The sequence below is a fragment of the Camarhynchus parvulus genome, chromosome 1, assembly GCF_901933205.1.
Source record: "Camarhynchus parvulus chromosome 1, STF_HiC, whole genome shotgun sequence".
Lineage (NCBI taxonomy): Eukaryota > Metazoa > Chordata > Aves > Passeriformes > Thraupidae > Camarhynchus > Camarhynchus parvulus.
The window spans coordinates 7,778,187-7,803,707 of NC_044571.1; the positions used below are offsets into that span (position 1 = coordinate 7,778,187).

Consider the following 25,521-nt stretch of genomic DNA (forward strand, 5'->3'; position numbering starts at 1 on the left):
TTTGGGACTCAAAGTGTGAGCTCCTGGGCTTAGCAGAAAGAGTCAGGGAGGACAGAAGGAAAACAAAAGGGTTTCAGGCCAGGGGGACAAATGGCACAAACACACAGCAGTAAATGACTGGTGGTCCCCAGCTCCAAGGCTGGCAATTTAACACCCTACCTACACACTGATGGATGTAAAACCCAGCACAGCACAATCATAGAGAATCTGGTGGCTGCAAATAAAAAACCACTCCAACAGCCAAGGTTGAGTACACCACAAAAAAGAAGTTGGGTTTCCAACTGAACCATCCATGTGGAAACATATTCCTTGTCCCTAAACCTAACTCATAATTAATTCACATAATTCTTGATAAGTCAACTTAAACTGCTTTCAGATGTTTCCATTGCTGCAAGATCCATCTCCAATCCACTGCCTTCAGCACAAGAACTGAAACTGAGGTAGGGATGAACCTGTATGTGGTGTCTGCAGCCTGTTCACGTGGGCTTCAGTTAAGAAAGATTATCAGACTTCTAAACTGATCATCTTAAGAAAGATGATCAGTCTAGAAAAGCTGTGCCAATAAAACTAAAAGTACTGGTCAGAGTAGTATGATCCTTTCCTGACATGGGAGGGAGACTCCAGTATCCAAACCAAAAAGCATGATTTGACCTCTGGTGCATCCTAGAGTCTCCACTGAGCTAACAAGGCCCTGGAGAAGTGACTGCTGTTATCAGATAGACATTCTATTGGCATACATCAACAACCAGATGTCAACAACATCAACAACAATGTGCTGGTGCTTCCAGCTTGTTAAGACATTCATAATCCTAGAGCACAGCTCAGGCCAGAAAATTCACCAGGGCACTGCAGGGTTCAGCTCCATTTGCTGTGAGTTTTGGGGATGCTATCACAGACTACAGCACTGAAAGCTGCCACCAGTCTGTGACAGGCTCCTATAAAGGGCATTTCAAAGTCACAATTAACTCCTTTAAAAACCTCAGAGTTAACAACTCAGAGTTTTACAGCAAGTGAAGCAAAAGTAAATCACTCTGGTGCTAAACCAAAGAGCAGTAGCAGAAAATCTCCTAAAACCCTGGTGACCACCACAAGGCTCATCCTGCATGGAGAACTCTGATTCCAAGGGAATTATTCCCAAAGGGTAAAGAGTCCCAAGGCAAGGGCAGTGGCTGTGGGCTGAGTGAAGTTCCTATGCTATGACCAGGAGCCTGGGCTGCTCCCAGATCCCTAGGTCATGGTGAGAGGAAGCTGATGTTTGTGTGTCAGAGCAACACGGGTCACTCACTCAGAGGAGAGCTGGGACTCAGAGGAGAGCTCGGCCACTGGCCTCTTGCTTGGCTGCTCTGTCTCCCCATTTCCTGGCAAGGCTGACCTCCTTCAAACTTTGCTGAGATTTACTCCTGAGAAGTTCTGCAGTGGTTGCAGTGAGCCCATCATTTTAATTTATCCACATGAAATAGGCAAGTACTTGAGTCCCTGTGGGAATTCTCATAAAGCACACTGTGATTTAACAGTAGCCTAATTACCAGATTCCTCAGCTGCTTAAGGAGCTGTGAGAAGAGGCTGCATCCTTCCTCAGACCAGCTGATACAGTCAGAAAATTCAGGCAAGCTTTCAAGTACAAGATCCTGCTATGTTTGTAGACTCACATAATTAAGTACAGTCTTTTCACCCAGAGAGTCCTGGGCATATCATCTTCATGCATAAATGGAGAGAGCTGGAAAAGATGGTGGTTCTCTGCTTCCATAAGCCACTTCTCAGCTCTCCAATGTTTTTCTATTTCTTCAGAGAACACTTTCCTTAACCTGCATCTAATCTCTGACTAAGCTCAGCACACAAGTGGTATTTAACAAACTGCTTCCATTAAGAGTCCCACAGTCCACTTAATTTCTGGCTGTTCCTTCTTTGTAAATAACCCTGAGAGATTGTTTCCCTTGCTGCACAAGAAATGTTTTCAATCACATGAGCCTCTGAGATCTCAAGTGCCATCAGAAGCAATGTTTGTTTTGACTGCAAGAAGAAACAAGTATGTAGAAAAAAAAAGAAAAGTAAACAACGGAAGTTGGGTTAGAAAGAACTAGGGTAAATATTTGAGAAATGCTATCAGAAATCTCATTGCTCTCCCTTGTTAGAGTAGAATAATCAAGGAATATGCCAGGGTGTCCTATGCTCTCACTGGGCTGTCATTTTTTAAGCTGAATGTACCTGCAAATTACTGGTTTGTAGTAGAACCTACAAGTCCCAGGTGAGATAACAGATGAGACTGGATATTGGTGCTGCAAGTGCTGATTGAAAAAACCGATGTCTTTACACTGACAGGATGAACAAGAGACAAAGAACAGTTGCGGTATGATGATGTGATTGAGCCCAGGTTACCCACAGCAACAGCACAGCTGGGAGCAGATGTTTTGTGTCTTTGCCAAACTTTTTGTTCTGCTTCCTTTTCAAATTTATCACTACTCCTTCTTTCCCAGTGAGTCATCAACTGAAGGAGATTAGACAAACTCTTTAGCCTCTGAAAAAACCCCTGGTAATCAGGTCCCACCTTGAAGCAACAGTTTCATTCTCTGCACTGAGTATCTAAGCACGTAATGCCAACACTTGCTCCAGGCTGTACTTCAGCCTTCCCTGCAAAGCCTGTAGTCCCTATGACAAACTCTGGTTTGCATGGAAGTCCAGTGGGAGCAAAGCTTTCATCACACCAAATACATAATTTGACGGCATCACTTACTGAAACTTGCACATTAATCAGGCCCAGAATAGTGTAATCTATGCTCTGACACACTGAATGTTTGTTTGAACCATGCAATTCCTTTAGCAGCAATATTTTTTGCTGACAAATCAGATGATGGTGAATTTCCCCTGAAGTGGCAGGACAAAGAACAAACCCTTGCTAGAATGCAGTTTAGAGCAGAATTTCAATTGTTTACAAAAACACTCTGAGGAGATGCAGTGCCCTTAATGATTAAATACACAGCAGAATTTGCTTATCCTAAAGGGACAGGCCAGACTTGCAGATGCATAGCACTGACAGCCTTTCCAGACCTTCCCTAAATAATGCCAGGAAAGAGCTAAGGACAGCAGTAGAGGAGCTCTTCATGGTACATCAGCAAAGCCCTCCCACCACTTACACTTTTCCTGGTCTTGGCTCTGCTCCAGGCCTGCCTCATTAACCACCAGCAGGTGACTTTCAGCTTGCTAAGGGTCATCATTCTGTGAGCACAGGACAATTACACAAACCACTTCCCACTTCCTGGGACTACTTACACAACTGCTACCCATGTTATGCACAAGGCCACTGATCCCATGAAGCAACCAGCCAAGGGCTGGCAGAACCAGACAGGATCTGGACTGCTGTTTTCTGACACAAAGTGGTAATCAAGACAGAGAACACAGCATGAAACTGTCACCTCAACAGCCCTGGCAATCCACCCCTCAAAAACCATCCACGGACAGACTGTGAGGTTGGTCTGAGTGCTGGTGTGACAGCTCCAGCCAGGTTCACTGAAGTTCACAGAGCTCACAGCACAGTGAAACTCCTGACCCACCCTTTGCTCCCCTCCACCCAAGAATGAGCACCAACACCTGGGATCTGTAATTCAGTGTGGCCTGTCGTAACTGACTGCAGGCTATTTCATGAACACATTGATCAATATGAGCAACACTGAACACTGCACTGGATGAGGATTCACAAACTTGGAAGGCTACAGACACACAGCTTTAACGAGGTTTATAGGGCAACTTTAGGCTGCCACAGCCCCAGCAATATCCTGCTTGTACAAGCTGCCTCTCCTGTGCTCAATCCTCACACCAAACAAACAGTAACCAAGTCTCTTTGGTAACCCCATTGCTCTCTCCACTTCTATGAACTCCACACCAGGACATCAATCCAAGTCCCACCCCTGTCACCATTAGCCAAATAGTTTCAAGACCTCTCCTTATCTGTACAGGTCACAGTGACCTCACTGGCAAACCAAGAGCAGAATTTACTACAACCTTCCTGCCATAACCTCTGTCACTGTTGGCACATGCACATTTATTGGCCAAAGATTGACTTTACTGCATGTTTTGAAGGCCTCACACAACACAGCTTCACAAAGACAAATCAATAATAATTTTTACCATTTAACTTCACAGCCTTCTTCTTTACAATTTAGGATGCCTTGCCCACCTCTTCCCAAATCTTTTCTCATTTACAGTGGGAAAAATGTTGCTGCCCAGTATGCCAAGACCTAATGAGATACAAACTTCCACCTCTGTGGGAACATTCTCTATGCTTCTCTTACCCCAGTCACTTTGGCGTCCCAAGGCTCCTCATGTCTGCCTTTTCCCCAGCCTAACTTCCATCTCCAGAAGTAAATGGTTTCCTCCAATCTGTAGGAACAAACTTCCTGTGAGGGCCAGACTTCCTCCTTTGGTTTTCACCCCCTTTGTGCCCATTACTGCCTTACATTAGCCCTTCCACCACCTCTGCAAGCCCCAGTGCAGAGCCTTGCTCACAGCCCTGTGCTCCTGGGGATTTGGCTGCCAAATGACTCCTCTGCCACTCCTGCACTCTGCCAGGGACAAGCCTAAGCTAAAGCACCAAGTGCAAACCTTCACACTCAACACTCCAGATACCATGGGGCACCTCCTTTGGCACATACATCTCCTAAGTGTGGTTCCAGCATTTGTACAGATACACAGGCGAGGGAGAACTGCCTTTGGAAGGTATTTAAGTGCATGTTGCACATCCAGGGACATCGCATGACAACACAAAGCCCTGCATGATGAGTTTGATAATTAATGCAAGTCTAAAGCAGGTAAATTTAGTGTGGCCCAGTCAGTGTGCTCAGTGCAGCTGCTCCAGCAAGCTATCCTGGTAATCAGTCATCGCCATGCTGTCCATTATTCTCCAAGGCCCATACACTGGATTGGTGGGGTGGATTTCATTTCCTGTATGGATCCAGGATTGCAGGGGCACATCACACCTTTACCAGTCCTTACCCCATGCCATTCACCTGCATCCCACTTCTATGGATCAGAGGTCCCAGGCATTACTTTCCCCCCCACCCCTGCTTCCTTACTCACCAACCAGAGCATCTCAAGTTTCTACAGTCATTTCAGCACCAAACTCGAAACGCAGGCTCTTTCTAAATCACTTTCTCTCAAATGAAGCAATTTATCTCACTTCAAAGAAACTGGAAACACCTGAATCTATTCCTTCCACTCTACTTCCTTGGATATTCCAGTATTCCACCTCATTTTGGCTTGTCAATACCTAGGAACAATGAACAGGTATGACCTCAAAACTTAAGGCCCTCTACAAGGCACTCCTGTGAAATTCAGAGGGACAACTGTGAGATGAGCAGTCAGGGGCTGAGGAACCAAGCCCAACTCCACAAGGTTTATTAGGTTGTTACAGCCTAACTTGGTTCCCCTAATGAACAAACCCAGGTGGTTTCTGTCTGTCCCACCTCTGACACTTGACAGTAGCCCTGCACTGTGGGGCACAGGCCATTTTAGGTTATTCCAGCTACAGCCCTGCGCCTGGCTGCCATCTGCCACCACACTGACATGTGCCACACTAGAGTCACCTGCTTCCAGAGCTGCACGTGAATGAGACTGCTGGGGCTACAGAGCTCAGAAACCAGGAGTGACGCTTCACAAATGAATAGACTGTGCAGTTCAAGTTTTTTATTTTAATAAAATCAAGAATATGCACAGCACATGCAGTGCTAGCATCTAAACTAATACAATAAGCAATTCTAAACCTACAGTGACTTGAAGTTCAATTTTCACATTCAGCAAGTTTAAATCCATTCTTGCATATTGGTTTGAATCCTTGTATCTGAACTGAAAATATTGCTGGCTGATAAAACTTGCTAAAATGCACAAGTCACTGATTATGCCAATACAACAAAGATAACCACATGTTTGAGGATTGCAATGTGCCAGACATTCACTGAAAAAAAAAACACACAACTAAACAAAACTCACGCAACAAACATCTGAGAATCTGGACACTTCACATCAGTGTTTAGAAGTGTTTCATAAATATCTTAAGACAAGTGTATCAAAACCTTGGCATGTTTAATTTTAAGTTGCCAATTTTTGTTTTACTATCAGAAAGTTATGGCTATACTGCCAATGCCGGGTCTGCTTAATTTGACTTAAGAGTTTAATATGACTTAAACATTAAAAGCTCACACTACCCCGAAATATATAATTTCACGCATACGGTGACATTCAACATTCAAGTGCCAGTGTTTTTGTACTGTCTTTTGGTCAAGTTTCTTTAAACTTTCAAAGAATCACTTTTAGGCTTACAAAAATAAATATTTGTCAAAAATGTTCAATAAATATTACACAAAACTAGCAGCAAAAAGTATCTAGAAATCTGTCGTGTGCAAATAGTTTTCTTCCCAGCTATCATTCCCATGGTCCCAAATAAGTTTTAGAATCTATTTCCTTCTCCTTAAACAAGCTGCGTTCAATCTCCAAGAGACAAAATAAGATTGGAAGTTAAGGACACGCACACAAGACATATATAAAATTCTCTGAATGTGCAATAAAAGAAGTATTTTGTAAAAAGTTATGGGCAAAATGTACAAGGGCCTAAACCTAGACTTGAAATAGCACCATAACAAATGACCTCAATACTGTCAAGTGCACCTACTTAATAAAAGTTTTAGAACAAGGCACAATACACTTGAAAAAATCTATTGCACTTTAGGAGATTTTTGCCATTTTCCTATGCCACTGTAGATTAGTTGTTAAATGCTCTGGCCGCAAAGTTAGCACAGAAATTCCAAGTGGCAGAGGCATTTTTCTGGTGGACAATACTTATCTTTGGCCAGATTTAGCATAACAGACTATAAATACAATGGAAACCTATGCAACTAAAACTGACTAAAACTGCACTTTAATAGCAGAATTGAAACCTTGTGCAGTTTATGTACATTTCCAACCTCTGTGATCTCAGGTTTGTTTGTTACTCTTCTGGAGCCATTTTACAAAGTCTACAGTAAGCCAGTTTAACATCTCCACGCAGCTTGAACAGAGTAATGTGAATCTGCATTAAAATAAAGCCTGCTGCATAATTCTTCCTGTTCATACCCTCTTGACCAAAAAACATCAACACTAGCATGCGTTATTAGACCAAAAATTCAGTCAGGCCCTTACGGAGGACCAATCACTGCCATGGTCAGCCATTCTACCATTTCAATTTCATATGGCAGGCATTTTTAAAAAGTCTAAATAGATGAATTCTCCTAAAAACTATTTCAAGTTATCAGACCTTTAAACGTTCCCTGTAATGTTCTGCCCACATTTGGCTAGCTCACATTAATGATCTGCCTAAATATTGAAAAAGGAATTGCTGTATTTACTTGCATTAACTTCAAAAACAGTGCTTTTAATGTATGCATGTATCCATACATCATCTCATCATGACTGGAATGGCTTATTAAAGGCTATCAGGTTCTAAGTACCTATCCAGGATAGAGTGAGCAAATCAGAACTTTAACTTAGTACAGTTTTGCCACATTAGAAACTAATTGCATTGATATGCTTCAAGATGTTTTATTTTTCAAATCTGCAGATACCAAAAGCCCTAATGCAGGCTACCGCATAAGTTTTTCTTTGTAATATTATGGATGAATCAGTGATTCCTGTTTAAGTTGTATCACACCTGTGTGCCAAGGTTTGATTTTAGCCCAAGTTCAGTAATTTTTATTTTGTCAAAACAATTGATATCTTGAGCATTACTGAGCCAACAGGACATCAAAATAAAAGTTGTCTAAAGTTAAAGGCACAGTACATTAACAAACAAATGATCCTCAGTCACAAAATTATAAATGCAGTTTCTGGGTGGGGATGGGTGGGAGGGGAGTTAATCCTGACTACAGCAATAAGAGTCTTCAAAACCACCTTCGAGATAGGGCTACTTGTTCCTTTATTTCCATCTTGTGACCTTGAGCTCCCTTAAAAAAAATTTCAGTGGAGAATCACAGCTGGTAATGTACTGCGAGTTCTTGAAGCTACACAAGGTATAGTCTGGCTAAGTTACATGTGGTTTCCATATTAGCTTGTTTGGTGGGGTATCTGCTGCAAGCAGATCAGTTGCCCCACCAGTCCACCCCCTGGGAGTTATAGTTTCCTCCATATCCATCACTGTTGTAGAAGCCTCCATAACCACCACCTATGAAAGGCAAGAGAAAGTGACGCTTAATTAACTCTAAAGATTTGCACCTTTACAACAAGAAAACAACCCAGGTATCTGCTGTCTATTAAAGAACCCCACCCAGCAGTACTGTCAAATGCGCAACATTAACACTGGAAAGGCAGGTAGCATCAAACCATCAATCAGGTAACCTGGCCTAGATCCAAGCAGGATGCTGAGACTGCATGACAAGCACCAGATGATCTCTTACTCCAACATCACACCCAGTTTTACCCCAGCAAGCACTGTGTGTGCAGCTGCCCAGCCCCTCTCTCTCACCTCCGAAGCCCCTGCTGCCGCTCCCGCCGCTGCGGCTGCTGGTGGAGCGGCTGCTGCTGGAGCTGCTGCTGCCGAAGCCGCTGCTCGTCCGGTAGTCCCTGGCTCCGAAGCCTCCGCTGAACCGACTGCTGCAGAGGGCAGGAGACAAACACTGGGGTCAAACAGGGGGCATTCTGAGCACTGCACACACTGAGAGTGATGTGCTCTGACTCTGGGTACCAACCACAGCAGGACAACAGCCACTGCTGAGGTGAGCACACTTTATGAGCATCCCAAGGCTACTTGGAAAGATTTGATTTGGTGAAATCTCTGCCTCTAGATTTCCAACCCTATCTCAGTGTTTAAGCAATGCACTTCTGACTGTATCTCATGATGTGCACGGTATTTTACAAGCATACTGCAAAATGGAAAACAAAAAACTCACACACACCAAACCAAATGTGGTTGGATCATGCTGACTATATTAAGAGAAAGTGTTCTCTGATCCTACCCCTGTAAGCCAGGAAACAAAGGTTTGTATTACAGCCTTTCAGGTTTCCACAGCAAAACTATTTTACAAGTGGCCTCACACCTTTATTCTCTTTTCTCTCCTGGTTTTGTCAGAAGGCACTGCATTACCTTCTCCTAAACAGCAGAGCAGCTGCTTAAGGTACATCTCTGGCACAGGGAGGTATGCATTTCTGCGTTTTATAGCTGCTTTTACACTTCTAAAATGGTTTTTGATAACATCATTTTATCTCAGCTGCATCTAGCTGCTTGCTTAGAAGGCAAGAGGTTTTATGGTTTAACTGCCTTATGAATAGATAGAACCAGACAGACCCTGTCACCTTTGCACACACCAAGCTCAGCTTATACTGCACTTATCCTCTAAGTGTATTTTCAGACTGAGAACCAGTAACAGAACTGTCTCTTAACAGACTGAATATACATCTCTAGCCAAAGCTGTGCCTCTTACCTCTTAGATCGCCCACGGCTGCCTCCTCCTTTGTGATGCTGCTCATAGGCCATGTTCTCCAGCCAAGATGGTACTTCTTGCTTAGCCTCCACAAGGAGATCAAGCAAGTCCTTTGTAATGTTTATGTTCCTCTCATTGAAGAATGAAGTGGCAAGACCTGAAAGAGATAGTCGGTTTTGGCTACACACAATCCAAGTACACCACAGCACTTAAAACCCATTCCACATTCCAGTTCCTTAGAGCCAAGCCTGAAAACACTACAATTACTTAAAGAGAAAGCTGTTTGAGACCATTACTCCACCACAGCTAGTCACAAAATCATGTGTACTGACAGACACAGCAGACACCAGGCTTACATGCAGTAAGTGAGTCTTTTGATGGCACAAAGAACATTACCCAAAGGAACTGGTAAACTTTCCACAGTGGCTACACAGCAGTGACCAGTTTTTGGTCACAGAAAGCAGCTCACAGGCTTCTCTCAAGTACTTATTTGAAATTTATTACTCAGCCTATATGACTGCACTTGTCAGCTTAGGTATGAAGTGCTGGCTGTGAAAACCCCAGGTGGTACTTACCAAGGTTTCCTACACGGCCTGTACGGCCAATACGATGTACGTACTCCTCAATGTCACTTGGCAAGTCGAAGTTTATGACATGCTTTACATTTGAGATATCCAGTCCTCTTGCTGCTACCTAGTGGTTAAATCATTCAATCAAATCTTAGTAAGACTTCACAGGCCAAGAAATAGGCTCACAAGCTCGAGTTTTACAGATTTCACTTACTGCTGTGGCAACAAGAATGGGGCTCTTGCCAGAGCGGAACTGGTGCAGAGCTTCCTCTCTGTCCCTCTGGGAGCGATCTCCGTGGATACTTGTACAGGCATAGCCTTCGTGGTACAGGAAGTCCTCGAGAGCATCTGCCCCCTTTTTAGTTTCCACAAACACCAGAGTCAAGGAATCTTTACCTAAAAAAGATTAAAGCCCAGGTTAGCAGAAGAAAAGCTGCACAGACAAATACAAGCTCCATAACCTGGTAATAGGCAGCTTCAATTCTCTGCCTGTTTATTCTAAAGTAACATCACTGGGGACCTCCCTCCTCTTTTTTTATTAACAGACATCCTTACATTAAATTGATACTGGCATTTAACCAGTATCACTGCATGTCAACAAATACCCTTTCATTCACCTAATCAATAGAAATTCTTACTGCTTGAGTCATTAGATTTGCCTATTCTATATTTTGCCTCATTTGCTTATCTGCAGCTGTTCTTTACCTGTGGCATTTAGCAGGTCAAGCAGGAACGATCGTTTGTCTGGCTCTTCCACCCATACTACTTTCTGTGTGATGTTCTCAGATGTAGAACCTACTCTGCCAACAGCCAGAAAGATGTATTCATCAAGGAAGTCACGAGCAAGCATCTAAAAAGTGGGAGGAAAAAAATAAATCAAAATCAAGTCATATTTTTTCCCTCCTTCCAAAGGCAAAATTTCTTTGGCCTCATGAGCTTTTCGAGTATCTAAATTCTCATTAAGTACCTGGATTTCCTTGGGGAAAGTAGCACTGAACATCATGGTGTGACGAACCCCCTTTGGTGGCATAGTATCTTGTTCAACAATTCGACGAATTTGAGGTTCAAACCCCATATCAAGCATTCTGTCAGCTTCATCAAGGACTAGGTACCTAAACAGCAGTAAAAAAACCATCTTGAGAACATTTTCCTGCAAGCTGTGCTCTGGTGTCTGAACTAGGTTACAAATTCTCAACTAGATGTTTACACAGTCCAAAAGCTACAATCTGAGGTTCTTAACTGTATCCTGTTCTAAGTCATTTGTACATAGACAAGCAACACTTTACTTACTTGCAGAAATCCAGTCCAATCTTTCCTCTCTCCATCATATCAACAAGTCGTCCTGGAGTTGCTACAAGCAAGTGACATCCGCGTTCTAAGTCACGGATCTGCTGGCCAATGTCTGCACCACCATATACAACGCAGGGGCGAACTCTGGAGCGGTATGCAAACTGCAAAGCAAAAGAAGTTAGCACCAAGAAAAATTCTACTTGAGCTATATTATAATAATAAACTGTTATATCTACCTTTCTGGCTTCCTCATAGATCTGCACAGCCAATTCTCTAGTGGGAGCCAAGACCAGTGAGATTGGATATTGCTTACGGCGCCCATACCTCCCATTCTCCTGAAGAAAAAAAAACAACCTTGGCACAAGCATCCAAAGCAAAAGGGAAAGAAAAAAGCCACTACAGGCAATATTTAAGACAGGTCACCAAGTTTAAGAAAGACAAAGCATGGCTGAGAGCCAATTTGAGCACTGCCGCTGAAGACAGCTCTACTACAGTGCCCAAAGTTCAGCTGTGGGTTACTGTGGCAATAGCTGCACAACCCTGGTCTCTACAACAAGCACTGCTATCCCAAACTTCAGCAGCAGAGAAGTAACAGCCACAGAACCAGTTACTTCCTATTCTGAAATTACTATGACAGAGATGTGTGACCAAGTAGCTTTTGGTAGCAAGGGAAGTGTCTTTGAAACTTATGCAACAACAAAACCATTCATTAAAAAAAAATGAACCATTATGCATCCAACTCCTCAGGTAGGAAAAAAAGTAATCCACAGCCTGGATTTTTTAAGGGAAACACCTGAAGTCTTCTAGAAGTTGAGATGTTTGGCTATCATACCAAAATGATGACAACATTTAAGACCAGGTACTGTGTTCAGTAGCACACATCAGCTCATGTGGGGAGGGAAAAAACCCCAAACCTATGACATTGGTCATTGCTTTCCCAGGAGGGGGTATTTGAATACTTGCCTTCATTGCTCTCAAGGCATCACCAGGACCATCTGCATATATCTGGCTCAGTATTGGTAGAAGAAATGCAGCTGTTTTCCCAGACCCTAGGAAGAATACAAGCCAGTATTAATTAAGAGTTACTGTCAACTACAGCACTAACCCTGTATCAGTAGCACATTCCCAGTAACACCTGCATTGGACTACGACTGCTACTTGTGGCACTGGAGCACCCTCAGCAGCCCAAAACCCTGAAGCAAATGTGGTTTAAGACATGAACATGTCTCAGGACAAACACAGAAAATCTAGTCAAGTCACATCTAAAGCAGATGCAAGACTAAAACTAAAATTAGCTTCCAACACACAACTATTTCTACACTGCACAGGAGGTTCTAGCTCTTACTGCAGTACGACAAGACCCCACTTCTAATGAGACTAAGAAACAAACAGTTATTGACTTACCTGTCTGAGCACAGGCCATTAAGTCTCTCTTTTCTTTAATAATAGGTATTGCATGTTTCTGGACTGGAGTAGGACGGGTGTAGCGTGTGAGTTCAATGTTTCCCATGATAATTTCTCCCATGTCAACATCACTGAACTGTAAGATATTTAAAAGGAGTAAGATCAGAATCCTTCTCTTCAACCACCACGTAACACAACATTCAGTTTAACAAGGCATTTATAAGGCAGGTCTTGTTTCAGCCCTTCACACAGAAATTGCCTATAAAGTTACAGGGTCACATAGATAGATACTTAGTCCAGTTTTCTAAGCAATTCTTAAAAAGCCAGCCAAGCCTTAAGTGCAGACTGCATTAGCACACACACTGTGCTTAGCCTAACATGCCTTAGCAGCTGCTCCCCAGTCAGCAACTCTTCACAGGTTCGCAGTTTAAGGACAAGTTACAGTTAAAAAGTAAGCTATGAGTGCTAACTGAAAAAGCTTACACAATTTCTTCCCTGTCTTAGTTCATCATACGCGACCCTATTCTGCAAAACAGCTTAGCTGTAGGAAGGGAAGACAATGTTTCCTTTGATCCCTAAACTCCAGGCATCAAGACATCAAAGCTACCCATGCAAAATAGTCACTATTAGATATATTAGCAAAACAGACTTTTAAAAAAATACTTACACTTTCAATATGTGGAGGACAGTTGCTGCCTGTTGCTTCAACAGGAATATCATCGTATTTCTCAAAGTTAATGCCAGTATTGCTTCCTGAAAAGAGCTCCCTAAAAACAGAAGAGGAAAGTATTTTTACTTGCTGGAATTATCAAGTGACCCCCTGCCATGAATCAGTATTCCATGACTTACTGTTCTAGGCGTTCACTCGGGGGGAGAGGCTTAGACCAGTCATCCTCATCTGATTTGTCACACCAGCGGCTGTTCCCGCCGCCACGGTCAAATCTGCCGAAGCCGCTCCGGTCATAGTCCCCGCCTCTGCCACGCTCCTCGTATCTAAACACAGCACGAGAATCAGACCACCCTTCCCAGGCAACAGGGGGCACTGACATACACAATCAAAGCCATAACAATGCAGCACTGTATGCTCTGTGTAAATCACACACAACTGTGGAACAATTCAAAATCGGCAGGTTATCTACACTTGCTTCTTGACCTAAGCACAGAAATTAGCCCTGGCCATCAGACCAGGTCACATTTTTCTGTGTCAGACAGGAAAGTTTGTCATGATTTCAGAGCTCAGTTTAGCTTAACACAGTGAACTTTCTATCACCAGTTTTATTTGAGTAAGCATAACAAATGTAAACAACCATCTGCCAGTGGAGCTGCAATCCAAGTTGCTCAGTCTTTGCCATTTCTTTGCAGGGAGCTCTGTTTAAACCTCCTAAGCAGCACTATTTTGTATTCCCCCCACCCTTTCCTCTGCCTCATTCTACACAGTTTTCCCATGTCCAGACAAAACCCTCCAGGGCTGCAATTTCTTCCTTTATTCCCCCACCGCACATGTGACCAAATACCTCCATTATGTCATATAATTATTGCATAAAGAGGGAGCTCACCTGTATTACTGACTTGGAAAGAAGGTGGAAGAAGTCCTTACCTCAACTGTTTAGTTTTTGGCCTGGTAAATCATGTTTGAGAAAAGTCTGGATACAGGACTAGGTCAGCTTTACTAAGTAGTCGATAAAGGTCACTCTCACCACACTTGTGCATACAACGCATGATGTGTGTAAGACTGCTCAAGTAAGGCAGAGAACCTGCAAGAGTCTCACCCAGTTTTATTAACTACACTTTTTAAACAAGAAAAAAATATTGAAATAAAAAAAATCCATAGTGATGTATTGTGTGTGCTCCCAACAGCTCTTCATGGTTCTCCTCGAAGTAGCCACCCACCTAGCAGTTCTTTGGTGAATGCTGAAATCAGCCAGGCACTTCAGCTGCAGTGAGTGGCTGGTGGCAGATTACAGGGCACATTTTTCAACATGCAAATTGCCCAACCCTGAAGTCACGTAGCTTTCAAGGGAAGGTTCTCTCCCTCTCTCCTCCCCTCCCAGGCTCCTCCTACCTCATGCTGCTCACACCTGGAACCCTAATTTTAACATCAAGATTACTAGTGCAGTGCTAGAGCTGAGGCAGACTTGGTGTGCACACCCAGACAAAGAGGTACTCACCTCCCTCCTCTGGAGCCAGTCCCGCGGTCAAAGAAGCTGGATTTGGAGTCGCGGTCGGAGCGCGCGCCGAAGCTGCTGTAGGCATCCTTGTCTCTCCTGGAGCTCCAGCCACCGCTATCGAAACCTAGCACACAGAGGCAGTTCAGCCAAACACTGCATAGCCCAGGCTTTTACAAGAAAAAACACTTCTGTCCAGGAAGTCTTCACTGAAAGGTCTGTGGGACTGAATTCCTTCATGAACAGAAGATGCATGAATGTTAAGACTTGTTCAACAAGGGACTGAGCATTTCTCACCATCCACCCAAACTGAAATTTCTCCCTGCGTGTACAAGCACGTTGGGTTTTTTTTAAAAAACATGCACCTGCCTCAGTACAAGTATTTCAGTTGCCTACCCTGGAAAGATGGGTATCAGAAGAAACCTGAAGATGCTAAGTCTTGCCAAGCCTCATCTACATCATCTCTTCAACACAAATCCTTGACTACACATTTAATTTTTGGAGGTTAACAAGACCTCTCAGATCAATAAATGGTATCAGAAATCCAAACAGAGATTAGAATGCTTTATCATAGTGCAAGTACACAAAGCAATGTGATCTGCACAGACTATAACTAATACTAAGAGAAGGTATATGGAGCTCTTCACAACAAATTAACCACACTGAATTTTCCCACAGCACTTTTACCTTTGCCTAGAGTAGGTGCCTACTTGCGTATGTTAAAAGAATACGAAGTACTTCAACTTGCAATACCAGAGTAAAAAAACTCATTTTTATTCTGCTACCAGGGCCTGTGAGGTAGCAGAAATGTGAAGCTTTAAACACTGCTCTGGTACTGGACTAAGAAATTATAAATTCTCTTTCAGAGGTCCAACCTCCCCAACTTTGTGTAACATATTTGATCTCAGCTATGGGATTACAGCAGAGAATAAGTTAAATAATGGAACAGATAAACAAATAATGTCACTCTTGAGAGCATGCTTTGCCAGCTCCACAGGACAAAACCAGTCCAGACCTATTCATGAGACAATAACAGCAATCACAGAACAAATTCCTTCCAAAGAAAGGGGCTGTTCTAGGCCCAGTCTCTCTGAAAAGGTTTTGCTACCAGAATTACCCTACTTTTTTTGATGTTATATAAAGAGTGCCATTCACCTTGCCTCTCTATTTTTTAATTAAGAATTCTAGTACCCAGAATCCAGAAATGTATTGTCACAGGGGACTTTAAAAACGACTGTGCTAACTGTATCTCTTTTGGTCTGGATAACTGAAACAGACAGCAAAAATAATCAATCCATGAAGTTTTAGCACACAAGATCATGGAATGCACTTCAAGACTTCCAATGTGCTTTAAAAAGCAGCGTTAGTTCTTAAAGATATTAATTTCAAGAATGTTATTTTGGCTTGTTTAAAAGATAGCTAAACACAGATTTTATTATGAGTAACTTTATTATGAGTAACTTTCAACTATTTGGATTTGTCATCCTGCCAAGGGATCTAACAGCAGTGGTACTGACAGAGCCATCTTCAGGGATACAGATGTAGTTTCTTAACAGTGAAAAAACTCAACTGGCACTGTATTTCAGATCATCTACCAGGCCTGAGAAGCTTAGAGAGTCAAAATGTTATACTCCCAATAGCCTACAAAGCAACCTCATTCACCTAGCTCATTACAGCACGTGAATAACTCGTTTCTGAAGCTGGTGCTTTGCCACAACTTTAAGGTAGCACAGCAACTTCTACACCAAATACAGGTGTGCACATCCTGCTTCACCAATTCCAGGCCCTTCACTCTAGCATTCCTACTCTGACTTTATTTGTGGATCAGCACAGAACACAGGACCAGGCCATACAAGTCAATTCTAAGTAAATGACAGGCATAATAGTCAGAATTTCAGACACGAAATGGTAAATTAACACTGGAAGTAAATGCTCTGAGAAGACTCCTAACAGACCAGAGATCAACTTCTCTAAAGTGAATAGAATGACTACAACGCTGTGCAAAGACTATCAGGAAATTCCTTAAAATGTCAATGCTTTTGTTTTTTTGAAGTAAAAACCTGTAGAGATTCCATCCAGCACATCTTCCTCACAGCAGGGATAAGAACTAAGTTCATCAACTTCCAGAGCAGCTCTGTACTCCTTGCACCTATGAACTGCATTACAGATGTCAATGCATCTCCCTCAACCAGCATTTCCATTCACATTTTTTAACACTAATCACTGCCAGATCACTTGAAAACCTGCCACATGCAGCAGCAATTATTTTTTTTTTTAAGATGGGAGAAACAGAATGATAGATTCCTTTAGGAAGGATAATACCTTTAAGGCAAGTTTGTAACATTTACTTTTTGATCTACTATAGATCAGATTACAGTTTAAATATCCAGAAGCTGCTTCCAGGAAGTTTAAGAAGAAACTTACACATGACAACAAGCTTTAGTATTACCAAGTTGAGCTCATGGAAGCAAGACACTTCAGGCCACGCAGCCCTGCATACTGAGCTCCCACAGCTGAGAAACAGAACTGCCATTAAGTAACCTAAGGACATTATGCAGGCTGTTATTTCCTGCAGTTCTGTACTGCCCTACTCCCAACTTACAAAGCGAATAATTTGTCTTAGTGGCACAGATCTGCAGCTAAATGGAAGATTTTCTTCTAATCAGGTTACCACACTTGTAAGGCTGCTTTAAGAGTTTGTTGTGTGGTTAAACACTACTATGCAAGGTTGCTGCCTCATGTCTAAGCTTTGAAAAATCTGTCCTTAAAAATTCCAAGGAGCAGCCAAAATTCCTAAGTTCCAACGCAGCTGAAGAAATCTTTGAGTTATGTAAACAGAAGCTAACATCACTTTAATGGAAGTATAACTGTAGAACAGGCTTCAAATCATCCTACAAGATAGCTCAGCTTTACAAGCCCAAACTCATGATGCTTCCAACAGGGTGCTGAACTGGAACTTTTCTATTCAGCAAGTATGAACCTTGTCACAGGGAACCAGAGAGATGCCAGTGGTACAGCACTCAGGTTTAAAGGCAATTTTTGAGCATTAGGTTTACCAAGGGAAGTCGGCAGGCAAAGTTCTATTAACTGGACAAGCCACAAGACAGATTATGCTCTCATGACCTATTTACCTTTTTGCAAGGTGAAGAGGAAGTATCCAGAAAAGCCTCATGTAATCACCCACACTGCCATGTCTGACCTCAGTTCTTGCACAACAAAATACAATGCCAGTCCTACCCATAATAGGTCATGGTAGAACTGAAGGTTACTGCATCTTTTACCCACAAAACGTAGGTACTAAACATCATACAAGAAGAAGAAATCTATGAACAGCAAATGCTCACAACCACCTTAAAGCTGCTCCCTGCTTTTGAGAAACCTGCACATTCCTCAGATTTGGCAAGTCAGTTTCTTGCAAGACTATTCATATTTGAGGTCAGTGTGACTGGGAACAAGAGCACTGAACTGGCTGCCAACCAGCTCTTCTCCTTGCCTAGAACATTCAGCTCTGCTAACACGCTGTTCATCACTTGGTGCTTCAGGCCATACTTCTTTCACATAACAAAAAAAACCCAAACCAAACAAAAGAAAAAACCAAAACAAACCCCCCCAAAAAACCCAGAAAACAAAACTATAAACAAAAACTCCAAAACCCTGAACACCCAGAAAACCCACTAGTAGTTTGGACACATATGAAGGCAAGACAAAAACATACTGGTCTTTCTTCAAATGGTCTAAGGCTAGAATGGAGCACTTTTCATCTAGTTAAAGTGATATAGCTCCAAAAGCACTGTGAGATACATTATCATACAAAGATTGCCCTCCCACCCACTCATATTGGAAGCCATCCTCCTGCAGTATTGAAAAGAATCTGCAAAGTTTACAGCTTTAGAAACAGATGAGATCCAAGTCCTCCCATGCCACAAAACCTCAATTCTTTATGTTGTAGCACTGCAGGAAGTGTTTTAGCTGCTGCACTCTGGTGTATTTCAGTAGGTCTTAGAGGAAATGTTTCTCTCATATTCACCCAAGTCACCAGATATGACAACACGTGCTGCAGCACCTGCCCCCTTGGGATCTTACACAGAAAGGTCATGATTTACTTCACTGAAGTGTTCCAAGAAACATTTCTTCTGTATTCTGTTGTTTAGAGACTCAACCCGAAGATGGAAGGGCCATTTCTCAACATAAACACCTATGTAAACATGTGACCAAAACAGGTCATGTACTTCTTGTTTGCTTCACCAACAGCCTGCACTTCCTTCTGCAAGTACTCCCAGGGGCCTCCATAAAAACTGCAGCAGGAAGATGAACAAGGACAACACCTCTCTGTGTAAAGATATGCACTTATAAAGTGAAACTGTGCTGTTTGTTCATAATAAACAACTGATTGCTGTAAGTTCCACAACACAGTCACTAGCAGAAAAACTAGTACCCACAAAATCCATTCAGACCAACACTCAAGATTACACAGCAAGTTAAGATGGGAGATTCCATCTTACTTCAGTCAGAGCTAGTTGTTACACAGACCCAGAAGGTATTTCATTAGTCAGATACGGAACTTGAGCTTAGGCTTCAAGTTGGTGAAGGGATCTAGAAGAGCTCACTAAAAGCAGAATTTGCCATGTTTTGCAGGGGACAGTCAAGCAGTGTGTGCAATTGCCTTCAGCAGTACTGCCAGAACCTCCACAGGCTGCCAGTTTGGTGTTGCCAGTGTTTCTGATACATACCCTGTTTTGAAGCTTCCCTGTTCCGCAAGTGAGGAGGAATGTATCGGCCTTCTAGAGGACAAAATAAAGGCAGTGTTACAGGCCCGTGGGGTCAGCACATCTTCAAATGTTCATCTTGTCAACAACAGCTTCTGCTTAGTAAAAACATCTGCCTTTAAGGCCTCTTGCAGCATTTTTAACAGGAATCCTTTAATACAGCATGCTCTCAGTTGAAGTTTAAAGTTCCTGCATACCCATTTAGGCAGCTGGTTTAAGGCACAGATGTCTTATGTTCCTCTGACCAAATCCCACACCCATTTATGGGTGTTACAGTGTCTACAACAAAACCTGTCTTCCTAGAACCCCTTAAGGCTTAAGCTGGTGCCAGATACTTGAGCAGCTCAAGATATTTACTGTGACATTCAAGTACTGGCACTCGCAGTACTACTACCAGTATTTTTCCTTCCCTTTAAATTCACCCATCCCCTCCATTCAGCTCAGATCAAACCAGAAGCCACAACGAACTGCCTCTGAATAGCATTCCTCATTTACAATCCAGAAACATCTGTCTGCTAAAGCAACATGAATGAGAAAATACCAGCCACAAGCTGAATGTGACTTCCTGGAAGATTCTCCCCTCCTAATATACTTAAGCCTTGTATATCAGTATCACTTTCTATTCAGTGAATTGAGATCAGCAGAGTTGACATTCCTGCTCTACACCTGGTATTTTAAGAAGACAAATCACCACATTACTACAGTCAGTGGCCTCAGATGAGAGGCAACTGAAAATCTGGGACAGGACTGGAACACTGAGTTCTCTCAAGCTAATTAAGTGCCTCAGAAATGTGCACACATACTGTACCACTACAAAATTAAGTGGTTCTATCTAAACACAGTGTTTTCAAAGCAAGCTTAACTGGCAACCTCCTATTTCCTCATCAGCCTCTGTTAACTTTGGCTTTAGGAACTGCTTTTCACAGCTGCAAGCCCCCAATTTCTAAAAGTGTGTTTGTAAGCTTGAGAATTTGCATGTACTTACTGCTTGTAGAACTTCCTTCACTCTGAGAGTCTGAGGAATTCAAGTCTAGACCAGAAAACTAGAAGAAATAAGACAAGTATCAACATGTTGTACCATGAATTTATGCTAAGATACAAAAGAACCCTTTTATTTATCTGAACAAGCTACTGCAAAAATTTTTTTATATCGTGCCAGATTAGGTCTCCTATTATTACTCAGGCTATAGCATTTTTAACCACCAATAAACAGAGACCCACACGGGCAGCAAGGCTAGCAGAGTATTTCACACCCACCAAATCACTACCACAGACTTCTGCTTCACTACCTGCAGGCTAAAGAGCCATTTTAAATAGACCGAATTTCAGTCTATTTCAGTCAAATGCATTCGGATTTGGGTCAGTGACCAATTTTTTTTTTGCTACAGAAATTTCAGCACAAGTAATGCCAATTTAATTGGGCACTTCACTTGTAGAGACTCAAGGTATTTTTAGCTGCATTAACGCTACTAAGACATTACAGTCTTCACGCTTGAGGTAACTAGTGCTCCCAAAACATTAGGTGATGTCTGCCGACATCTTTGGCAAACACATTTTTTGGGTTGTTTTTCCAAAAAAAACAATAGCCTTTATAGCCTTCGGTCTCACAGTAAAGTTTCCCAAAAGACGTTCAGTTCACGCAGTGCTCGTGGGCCGCTCAGAGGTGTTAAGTCAAACCCAATACGGACTTCTTTCAGCAGAAAGCAGTGGGAAACCAATGAAGTTTAAGAACCAAATTATTACAGTTGTTTGCCTGCATGGCACGTTTTATAAACACGTATCAGAAAAATAAAGCATGTTTAAATACAAATAAATTTTGTATTGCACAGAGGTATTTTCCAACATGAGCTGAATTAGTCCAAAGCAAAGACTCGAACGCATTGTGCTTGCCAGCACTCAGCTGCATGAGCTGCCGCCAAAGGACATTAAATTCTTCAGGAATTCTCCCACGGCTGACATAGTAACATCCTCTTTAAATCTACCACTTAAAATGCCATCTTTCTAGTTGATCGAAGCATCAACGCAGCGCTTAAGAATGCTTCATATTTTTAACAGCACTTTAAAGGATCTCAACTAGGTCAAGACCGCTCTCCACAATCAACAAGAAGCGATGGATGGATTTTCTCGCAGTGGATGCCCGCGGTGGCGGCAACGCTTCGCAGGCGCTGCCGGGGGCCCCGGTGGCGCAGCCCCGGCGCCATCTCAGTGCGGCACTGCGGGCTGGATTCCCGGCGCAGCGGGAGCGGCTAATCCGGCTGCCGGCGCCCGTCACGTGTGGCGCGGGGGGAGAGCGGGGGAGAAGGGAGAGGGGAGGGCAGGATCGTCTCCATGACCTACTTCGCGGGAGAGGCCGAGGGCGAGCGCTGCCCCTCGAGCGGATGGGGCTCTTCCTGCCCCTGCCGCCTTGCCCGAGGGTTAGATAACCATAGATAACCATCGATCCCGCCCAGCGCGGGGGGATGCAGGAATGAAAAGAAAATAATAAAAAATGGTGCGGACCAACACGACTCCAGGCCCAACTGCGTCACCGGGGCCCGGCAGCACCGGAGCTCGAACAAAGGCGGCCGCCAGCGCCGCCTCCCCGGGGAAGGGGCGTCACACAAAGCGCGGTGTCGTGTGTGTGTCCCCCCTTCCCCCGCCCCGCACAATGGCGGCCATTGACCGCCCCTTCCTCCTCCTCCTCCCCCCGCGCTGCAGTTCCCGCTGCGGCCGCCGGGGGCCGCTGCCGCTCCCGGCGCTCCCACACAAAGCGGGTCCGAGCGCGGCGCGGGGGCCACGGGGCCCAAAGCGGGACCGGGGCCGGGCCGGGCGGCACCGGCGGTCCCGCACCCCCGCAACGCCGCCCCGGCCACGGGGACAACGCACCCCCGCGGGGGGGGGCCTGGCGCGGCGCGGGGCCGCCGCACGGCGTTAACTGCGCAACGACCGAGTGCGCCACAACAGGCCGCGCAGGGGGGGAGGTGGGGGTTACCGCGGGGGGAATTGCGACACCACCGCCGGGGAGCGAGGAGCGGAGCCCCGCGCGAAGATTCCCGACCATCTCTGCCGCCCTCCCTGCCCCAAGAGCTCCGACGCGCGCCTCCTCCGGGTAACGGAGCGGCCTTTCCGCTTCTCCTCCCTCACCTGCTGGTCTAGACTGAGGGCATTTTCCACCGCCACATGACTCATAACGAGAGATCGGTCTCGGGCTCGTCCCGCTCCGCCTCGAGAAATGGGGATCCGCTGGGCCGGGAGGTCGCTGCCGTGAGTGTCACTGGTTCCGCCACGAATCGCTGCCCTGACTGAGCCCCCCCGCCGCGGGCCCGGCCTTTATATAGGCCCCGCCCCCCGCGCGCCTGGCCGCGCGCGCTGACCTCAGCGCGCACGGCGACCGCCCCCCCGCCGCCCTCCCTTCCCGGCGCTATCGCGAGAACTCCGCGCAACCCAGTGCCTCGTGAGGGACGCGCTCCCGGAGTTGTCGCGAGACTTCGGGGCGCCGGGCCCGCGCTGAGTCCCCGGCGGTACCGCGAGGTTTCCTCTCCCCCCGCTCCCGCCCGGCTCTGCTCGGGAGGAGAGCGGCGACGAATTCTCGCGAGATCACGACACACTTTCCCCCCCCCCAACACACAGCCTGCGCCGCGCTGTCCTTTTGTTCGCCGCTCTCGCGAGAGAGCACCACGCGCGCGCGCGGCCCAGGCGCCTCTAGAAGGAGGCGGGCCCTGCGTCATGTGGGCGGGCGCCGCCGCCATCTTGTCGCTCCCCCCTCGGCGGGCAGTGGCGCAGCGCGTAATGGCGGCGCGGCAGGGGAGGAGGGGCAGCTGTGCTCGGGACACACCGGCCTCCCTCCTCTCCCGCCTGCCCCTAGAGCAGGCCTGGACACGCCAACCGGCGGCTCCGCAGGGCTCAGACCATCCCCCTGTGCTTGCTGCCCTGTGAGCCGCTCACCCCATCGCACCGCTGGTGGGTTCCAGTAGTCACTGCGCATCTTCCATCAGCTCTTTCTCCAAGCCCCTCAGCCATCAAACACACTGACGTGCCAAAGGACTGCCCTTGTTTTCCCATTAGTGTCACTTTTGCGAGCTATGTCTGCTTTCACAAATAGCCCCACTTGGATTCATCAGGAGTTTTAGACTGTAAGCATCAAATAGTTAACAGTGAACTGTTACTAGAAAAAAAAATACACAAATAACCCCATTCCCTTCTCTCACAGCCTGCTGACCCAGAATAGTAAAGCTGCTTCCTTGAATTTGGGTCAGTAAAAGCAGTGATGAACGTGCTTAGGGGATCAGGACAGGGCCGGGGCTGTGAGGGCACAGGGAAAAGGATTCGGGGTTGGGCTGCCCTTGATCCTCACATCGCAATTCTTCCTCCATTTCCCTCCTCCTCCTCAGGCTCCTGCCTCTTCCAAGAAGAAAACCACAGGGAAGATCCATTCTCCAGAAGGATGATGCATCATGGGATTTAAAAACAAGACAGAACTTTTCCACAGTACTCACATATTAAACAGCCCATCTCTGCCTAGGTTTTTCCTGCCCTTAAAATTGGAGCTGTAGAACCAAAGTCTTCCTGATGCAGAAATTAGGCCCAATTGTTAAAAATAGGTTAGAAACTGTTGTTAAAGTTTTTATCTTTTATATTTTATCTTGTCTCACTATGAGACAAGGTTTAAACAACATTTAAGATTTAAATATCCACAAACAAGTCCTTGAATGAACAACACATGTTCCTCACAAACAAACCATTCAATTCTGTGATGCTCTGGTCTTAAACAAAACATTTACCAGTCGTCTGCTTTCACCCTCCATAATACTTCTCCAGCCAGCTGCAGCTCCAGAGTTAAAGATTTATGCTTGTGTTTCTTCCCCAGGTGCACCTATTTATATCATCTAAAAGCTCACAGGTTTCTTCATTGAGGCTTCCTAACAGTTAAAAGGAAAAGGTTTCTGTATTTTTTAAGAAGCTATTACTGGATGTAGGCCCAAATTTTGGGGGGTTTTTTTGAAAGCAAGTTTCAAGCAATACTTTTAATTCCTTTTCTTCTTACAACTTTGCAGACAATTCTAAACAATTCTGCAGTTCCCTTTACATCCCTGCAAGGTCTGCAGTGTTTTACAAACAAGGGCATTGTTTGTGACAACTCATATGCACTAGAAAATGACATTAATTAATCCTTTGCAGTTTTAGAAGTATCACAACAATTTAAACACTGATCCTGCAGTCAGGGAAGTCACTTCTTGGGGAAGTCAGTTTTCCCTCTGAGTTGCCATCTGCATTAGGCAGGACTATTCTCAGTTTCACTTTTAATTCTCCCACAGCTGACTCAGACACAATTCCCTGGAGGAAGCTGAGCAGCTCATGAGCACTTGAGTCAATACCAGAGTCCTCACAAGCCCTGCTCATGTTAAACTCAGGAAGTTTTTGCCAATGGGCTCAACCAAAACTCCTCAAAAGCTGACACTGCCAGGTGCTTGGACACTGAGTTCTTAAATCTCAGCAAGTTTCCAAATCTGGTATTCCTTCACCTGCAGAGCCCCATCTGGCAGGGGTTCTGAAAGGCTCCACTGAAAGCCCCAAAACAGCACAAAATTCAACTTTCTGAGTCTTGAGGAGGTTGTGTTAGGAAGCCAATATCACCCACTGCCACCAACCGTGTGTGCTGTGAAGTCAGTGTGTTTATGAAGTTGTATCTGAGTTTTAGAGTGTTTTACCCAATGCTGACAGACACTGACCTTGTGTACATGAGTTTCCTTATCTGCTTTGAAACTATCAACAGGTCCTACACTGCTGAACATCTTAACAAGCAGGTTTCTCACTGTACGCAGCTATGGACTCACTTCTAAAGAAAGGAAGTATTTTACTAATTGTAAAGCAGCTCAGACATCCAGAGTGTGATAAAAAAAATGATCCTACC

General features: G+C 44.6%; 1 protein-coding gene across 1 annotated transcript; it reads right to left on the reverse strand.

The window, feature by feature from the left end:
- Nucleotides 1–5,659: 5,659 nt before the first annotated feature.
- On the reverse strand, nt 5,660–22,925 carry DDX3X (DEAD-box helicase 3 X-linked). The gene is made up of 17 exons (XM_030948156.1): nt 22,755–22,925; nt 20,617–20,674; nt 19,596–19,646; nt 14,869–14,992; nt 13,550–13,693; nt 13,368–13,467; nt 12,701–12,836; nt 12,260–12,345; nt 11,533–11,631; nt 11,297–11,457; nt 10,974–11,118; nt 10,712–10,856; nt 10,221–10,402; nt 10,013–10,130; nt 9,438–9,594; nt 8,483–8,610; nt 5,660–8,182 (listed from the first exon to the last, which is right to left on the reverse strand). The coding sequence occupies exons 1-17, from the start codon at nt 22,797–22,799 to the stop codon at nt 8,100–8,102; spliced, it is 1,962 nt and encodes a 653-aa protein (XP_030804016.1). The 5' UTR covers nt 22,800–22,925; the 3' UTR covers nt 5,660–8,099.
- Between the last annotated feature and the right edge of the window lie 2,596 nt (nt 22,926–25,521).

What these genes read in the sequence shown, in the direction of transcription:
- DDX3X (XM_030948156.1), bottom strand. Translation starts at nt 22,799, where the DNA reads ATGAGTCATGTGGCGGTGGAAAATGCCCTCAGTCTAGACCAGCAG. An exon ending in AGGCCGTGTAGGAAACCTTG is followed by an intron (nt 9,595 to 10,012) that starts GTAAGTACCACC and finishes TATCTCTTTCAG; the next exon opens with GTCTTGCCACTTCATTCTTC. An exon ending in CGGCAGCAGGGGCTTCGGAG is followed by an intron (nt 8,183 to 8,482) that starts GTGAGAGAGAGG and finishes TGCCTTTCATAG; the next exon opens with GTGGTGGTTATGGAGGCTTC.